The sequence below is a fragment of the Perca flavescens genome, chromosome 19 (genome assembly GCF_004354835.1).
Source record: "Perca flavescens isolate YP-PL-M2 chromosome 19, PFLA_1.0, whole genome shotgun sequence".
NCBI lineage: Eukaryota > Metazoa > Chordata > Actinopteri > Perciformes > Percidae > Perca > Perca flavescens.
In genome coordinates, this window is record NC_041349.1 from 949,979 (window position 1) to 957,478 (window position 7,500).

General features: G+C 38.7%; 1 protein-coding gene across 1 annotated transcript in view; it reads right to left on the reverse strand.

Annotated features, from left to right (window-relative positions):
• Window positions 1–7,500, reverse strand: part of dlg4b (discs, large homolog 4b (Drosophila)) — a 53,317-nt gene that overhangs the window by 27,731 nt on the left and 18,086 nt on the right. Inside the window, 1 exon segment of the mRNA XM_028564765.1 lies at window positions 6,284–6,409. Within this exon segment, the coding sequence (XP_028420566.1) occupies window positions 6,284–6,409 (126 nt within the window).

Genomic DNA, 7,500 nt, shown 5'->3' on the forward strand with positions numbered 1-7,500 from the left:
GTAATGTACTACTGTTTATCAGACACTGTTACTATGGTCCCATGTACTACCTTTACTGTAATGTACTACTGTTTACCAGACACTGTTTCTATGGTCCCATGTACTACTACTGTAATGTACTACTGTTTACCAGACACTGTTTCTATGGTCCCATGTACTACCTTTACTGTAATGTACTACTGTTTACCAGACACTGTTTCTAAGGTCCCATGTACTACCTTTACTGTAATGTACTACTGTTTATCAGACACTGTTACTATGGTCCCATGTACTACCTTTACTGCAATGTACTACTGTTTATCAAACACTGTTACTATGGTCCCATATACTACCTTTACTGTAATGTACTACTGTTTATCAAACACTGTTACTATGGTCCCATGTACTACCTTTACTGTAATGTACTACTGTTTATCAGACACTGTTTCTATGCTCCCATGTACTACTACTGTAATGTACTACTGTTAATCAGACACTGTTACTATGGTCCCATGTACTACTACTGTAATGTACTACTGTTAATCAGACACTGTTTCTATGCTCCCATGTACTACTACTGTAATGTACTACTGTTTACCAGACACTGTTTCTATGGTCCCATGTACTACCTTTACTGTAATGTACTACTGTTTACCAGACACTGTTTCTATGGTCCCATGTACTACTACTGTAATGTATTACTGTTTATCAGACACTGTTACTATGGTCCCATGTACTACCTTTACTGTAATGTACTACTGTTTATCAGACACTGTTTCTATGGTCCCATGTACTACTACTGTAATGTACTACTGTTTATCAGACACTGTTTCTATGGTCCCATGTACTACCTTTACTGTAATGTACTACTGTTTACCAGACACTGTTTCTAAGGTCCCATGTACTACTACTGTAATGTACTACTGTTTATCAGACACTGTTTCTATGGTCCCATGTACTACCTTTACTGTAATGTACTACTGTTTATCAGACACTGTTTCTATGGTCCCATGTACTACTACTGTAATGTACTACTGTTTATCAGACACTGTTTCTATGGTCCCATGTACTACCTTTACTGCAATGTACTACTGTTTATCAAACACTGTTACTATGGTCCCATGTACTACTACTGTAATGTACTACTGTTTATCAGACACTGTTTCTATGGTCCCATGTACTACTACTGTAATGTACTACTGTTTATCAGACACTGTTTCTATGGTCCCATGTACTACCTTTACTGTAATGTACTACTGTTTACCAGACACTGTTTCTAAGGTCCCATGTACTACCTTTACTGCAATGTACTACTGTTTATCAAACACTGTTACTATGGTCCCATATACTACCTTTACTGTAATGTACTACTGTTTATCAAACACTGTTACTATGGTCCCATGTACTACCTTTACTGTAATGTACTACTGTTTATCAGACACTGTTTCTATGGTCCCATGTACTACTACTGTAATGTACTACTGTTAATCAGACACTGTTACTATGGTCCCATGTACTACTACTGTAATGTACTACTGTTAATCAGACACTGTTTCTATGGTCCCATGTACTACTTTACTGTAATGTACTACTGTTTACCAGACACTGTTTCTATGGTCCCATGTACTACCTTTACTGTAATGTACTACTGTTTACCAGACACTGTTTCTATGGTCCCATGTACTACTACTGTAATGTATTACTGTTTATCAGACACTGTTACTATGGTCCCATGTACTACCTTTACTGTAATGTACTACTGTTTATCAGACACTGTTTCTATGGTCCCATGTACTACTACTGTAATGTACTACTGTTTATCAGACACTGTTTCTATGGTCCCATGTACTACCTTTACTGTAATGTACTACTGTTTACCAGACACTGTTTCTATGGTCCCATGTACTACTACTGTAATGTACTACTGTTTACCAGACACTGTTTCTATGGTCCCATGTACTACCTTTACTGTAATGTACTACTGTTTACCAGACACTGTTTCTATGGTCCCATGTACTACCTTTACTGTAATGTACTACTGTTTACCAGACACTGTTTCTATGGTCCCATGTACTACTACTGTAATGTACTACTGTTTACCAGACACTGTTTCTATGGTCCCATGTACTACCTTTACTGTAATGTACTACTGTTTACCAGACACTGTTACTATGGTCCCATGTACTACTACTGTAATGTACTACTGTTTATCAGACACTGTTTCTATGGTCCCATATACTATTACTGTAATGTACTACTGTTTATCAGACACTGTTTCTATGCTCCCATGTACTACTACTGTAATGTACTACTGTTTATCAGACACTGTTACTATGGTCCCATGTACTACTACTGTAATGTACTACTGTTTATCAGACACTGTTTCTATGGTCCCATGTACTACTACTGTACTGTACTACTGTTTATCAGACACTGTTTCTATGGTCCCATGTACTACTACTGTAATGTACTACTGTTTATCAGACACTGTTTCTATGGTCCCATGTACTACTACTGTACTGTACTACTGTTTACCAGACACTGTTTCTATGGTCCCATGTACTACCTTTACTGTAATGTACTACTGTTTATCAGACACTGTTTCTATGGTCCCATGTACTACTACTGTAATGTACTACTGTTTACCAGACACTGTTTCTATGGTCCCATGTACTACCTTTACTGTAATGTACTACTGTTTACCAGACACTGTTTCTATGGTCCCATGTACTACCTTTACTGTAATGTACTACTGTTTATCAGACACTGTTTCTATGGTCCCATGTACTACTACTGTAATGTACTACTGTTTACCAGACACTGTTTCTATGGTCCCATGTACTACTACTGTAATGTACTACTGTTTACCAGACACTGTTACTATGGTCCCATGTACTACCTTTACTGTAATGTACTACTGTTTACCAGACACTGTTTCTATGGTCCCATGTACTACCTTTACTGTAATGTACTACTGTTTATCAGACACTGTTACTATGGTCCCATGTACTACCTTTACTGCAATGTACTACTGTTTATCAAACACTGTTACTATGGTCCCATATACTACTACTGTAATGTACTACTGTTTATCAGACACTGTTTCTATGCTCCCATGTACTACTACTGTAATGTACTACTGTTTATCAAACACTGTTACTATGGTCCCATGTACTACTACTGTAATGTACTACTGTTAATCAGACACTGTTACTATGGTCCCATGTACTACTACTGTAATGTACTACTGTTAATCAGACACTGTTTCTATGCTCCCATGTACTACTACTGTAATGTACTACTGTTTATCAGACACTGTTACTATGGTCCCATGTACTACCTTTACTGTAATGTACTACTGTTAATCAGACACTGTTTCTATGGTCCCATGTACTACTACTGTAATGTACTACTGTTTACCAGACACTGTTTCTATGGTCCCATGTACTACTACTGTAATGTACTACTGTTTACCAGACACTGTTTCTATGGTCCCATGTACTACCTTTACTGTAATGTACTACTGTTTACCAGACACTGTTTCTATGGTCCCATGTACTACTACTGTAATGTACTACTGTTTATCAGACACTGTTACTATGGTCCCATGTACTACCTTTACTGTAATGTACTACTGTTTATCAGACACTGTTACTATGGTCCCATGTACTACTACTGTAATGTACTACTGTTTACCAGACACTGTTTCTATGGTCCCATGTACTACCTTTACTGTAATGTACTACTGTTTATCAGACACTGTTACTATGGTCCCATGTACTACTACTGTAATGTACTACTGTTTATCAGACACTGTTACTATGGTCCCATGTACTACTATGTAATGTACTACTGTTTATCAGACACTGTTACTATGGTCCCATGTACTACTACTGTAATGTACTACTGTTTATCAGACACTGTTTCTATGGTCCCATGTACTACCTTTACTGCAATGTACTACTGTTTATCAAACACTGTTACTATGGTCCCATGTACTACTACTGTAATGTACTACTGTTTACCAGACACTGTTTCTATGGTCCCATGTACTACTACTGTAATGTACTACTGTTAATCAGACACTGTTTCTATGGTCCCATGTACTACTACTGTAATGTACTACTGTTTACCAGACACTGTTTCTATGGTCCCATGTACTACCTTTACTGTAATGTACTACTGTTTACCAGACACTGTTTCTATGGTCCCATGTACTACCTTTACTGTAATGTACTACTGTTTACCAGACACTGTTTCTATGGTCCCATGTACTACCTTTACTGTAATGTACTACTGTTTATCAAACACTGTTACTATGGTCCAATGTACTACTACTGTAATGTACTACTGTTTACCAGACACTGTTTCTATGCTCCCATGTACTACTACTGTAATGTATTACTGTTTATCAGACACTGTTACTATGGTCCCATGTACTACTACTGTAATGTACTACTGTTTATCAGACACTGTTACTATGGTCCCATGTACTACTACTGTAATGTACTACTGTTTATCAGATACTGTTATTATGGTCCAATGTACTACCTTTAAGACTATTTACAGTATTGACAGTACTGCACTGTATGGATGCAGGCCCTTGGAATTGCTTGTCCAATTCTGCCAACTCATTAATGATGATTGAGATATATACTTTATATATATATATATATATATATATACACTCATACCACATTGTTCGCCATGCCTGAGTGTTTTTTCCAAGACGTTTGGCTAGTTGTGATGTAGATGAGAACCTGTGGCCAAATCCACAAGCCAGAGTTGATGAAGATGTAGAAGTACAGTAATCACGTCTTTGTTTTGCTTTTTAAAGTACAAGCAAGTTGAGGAACAATTCATTAGATGTTTTACAGTACTACAGTACTACTGTCTTTTCTTTTCCATTTCCTAGCTATGTATTTTAGCTTTGATTCAAATCAACCATGTTGTGATCGTACTGTATTGTTTATTGTAATACATTTCAGATTTTGTTCAATGATTCCACTGTGTCTGTAATATTCTCTCTACTACTGCAGTACTTTTACAAGGATGTATTTACATGTAGTACCATAATGAAACATGTATCACCTATGTTGTACTACAATATTTAATGATTGTACGAATGATGACCCAGTGGAACTATGGGTAGCTTGTGTGTGGCTGATCTAAAGTAACGTTTCAGTGGGATTTCACCATGAATTAGTTTTATGAACCAGTGATTAAAGATATGAATGCATGATGCAATGTTTATTTAAAGATATGAATGAATGATGTAATGTTTATTTAAAGATATGAATGAATGATGTAATGTTTATTTAAAGATATGAATGAATGATGTAATGTTTATTTAAAGATATGAATGCATGATGCAATGTTTATTTAAAGATATGAATGAATGATGTAATGTTTATTTAAAGATATGAATGAATGATGTAATGTTTATTTAAAGATATGAATGAATGATGTAATGTTTATTTAAAGATATGAATGAATGATGTAATGTTTATTTAAAGATATGAATGAATGATGTAATGTTTATTTAAAGATGAATGAAATGAATTTAAAGATATGAATGATGTTTATTTAAAGATATGAATAATGTTTATTTAAAGATATGAATGAATGATGTAATGTTTATTTAAAGATATGAATGAATGATGTAATGTTGTGAACATTGGACAGCCTGTGTTACAAGTGATGACTGTTGTGAGTTTTGTGTCTAGAGTTTTGGAAAATTACGTCAAGGTTCTGAAATTAGTAGCAAAGTGAATGTAAAAAACAAGAAGCCTTCTCCATCCTCCTCAATGACCCTTTAAACACGGATTGACAGCTGAATTGTGGGAAATGTAGTGCTGTGTCTATGTGTGGGTGTGTGTGTGTGTGTGTGTGTGTGTGTGTGTGTGTGTGTGTGTAATCCCTCCAGGTGTGTGTGGCTGGCACGGATTGACAGCTGAATTTTGGGAAATGTAGTGCTGTGTCTCTGTGTGTGTGTGTGTGTGTGTGTGTGTGTGTGTGTGTGTGTGTGTGTGTGTGTGTGTGCCGTGGGAGCAGCAGGGTGTGTGTATCCCTCTAGGTGTGTGTGGCTGGCCTCTGTATGTGTGTGTATGTGTTTGTGTGTGTGTGTGTGTGTGTGAGTGTGTGTGTCTGTGTGTGTGTGTGTGTGTGTGTGTGTGTGTGTGTGTGTGTGTGTGTGTGTACCGTGAGAGCAGCAGGGTGTGTGTGTGTGTGTGTGTGTGTGTGTGTGTGTGTGTGTGTGTGTGTGTGTGTGTGTGTGTGTGTGTGTGTGTGTGTGTGTGTGTACCGTGAGAGCAGCAGGGTGTGTGTATCCCTCTAGGTGTGTGTGGCTGGCCTCTGTACTGCGTCCGTGAGTTACGTGTCCCGGGCTGGGCTCGGCAGGGGGGGTCTCATCGTCTTGGTAACGATACTTCTGCAGAGACACACATCACATCAGCTGTTAGCGTTAGCATGTAGCAACTTAATGGTCTGATACCAACTGGCCTACAACTTCTGATTGGTCTATACATCCTCTGGAGAGAGGGAGAGGAGGGGAGAGGGAGGAGGGTAGAGAGGGAGGAGGAAGAGAGAGAGGAGGAGAGAGAGGAGAAAGAGTGAGAGGAGGAGAGAGATTGGAGGAAGAGAGAGAGGAGGAAGAGAGAGAGGAGAGAGAGGAGGAAGAGAGATAGGGGGAGAGAGAGAGGAGAAAGAGTGAGAGGAGGAGAGAGAGGAGAGAGAGAGGAGGAAGAGAGAGAGGAGGAGAGAGAGAGGAGAAAGAGAGAGAGGAGGAGAAAGAGAGAGAGGAGGAAGAGAGAGAGGAAGAGAGAGAGGAAGAGAGAGAGGAGGAAGAGAGAGAGGAGGAAGAGAGAGAGGAGGAAGAGAGCTAGAGGAGGAAGAGAGAGAGGAAGAGAGAGAGAGAGAGAGGAAGAGAGAGAGGAGGAAGAGAGAGAGGAAGACAAAGAGAGGAAGAGAGAAAGGAGGAAGAGAGAGAGAGGAGGAAGAGAGAGAGGAGGAAGAAGAGAGAGAGGAGGAAGAGAGAGAGGAAGAGAGAGAGAGAGGAAGAGAGAAAGGAGGAAGAGAGAGGAGGAGGAGAGAGGGAGAGGAGGAAGTATAGAATGAGAGGCAGAGATGCTGATGCTGATGGTCATCATAGTAACAACTAGGCCCTGCAGGGGCGGAGCTTCATCATGGGGCTCTCTTTTACCAAGTTATTTTAAAATTAAAATCTTTAAAAAAAAATTATATTATCTGATGAATGCATGTTATGATGTGTCACTCATTGAGCCCAAGTAAGCATTTAAGTCAAATAAAACCCAAACAAAAGACCCATGTTTTGACAAGTTTGTATTGACGAACAAAGAAAACAGTTTGCCATTCAAGTAAAAATGTTTCAGCACCACGGACAGCAACACCTGATGGACAGTCAAGTAAAAATGTTTCAGCACCACGGACAGCGACAACTGATGGACTGTCAAGTAAAAATGTTTCAGCACCACGGACAGCGACAACTGATGGACAGTCAAG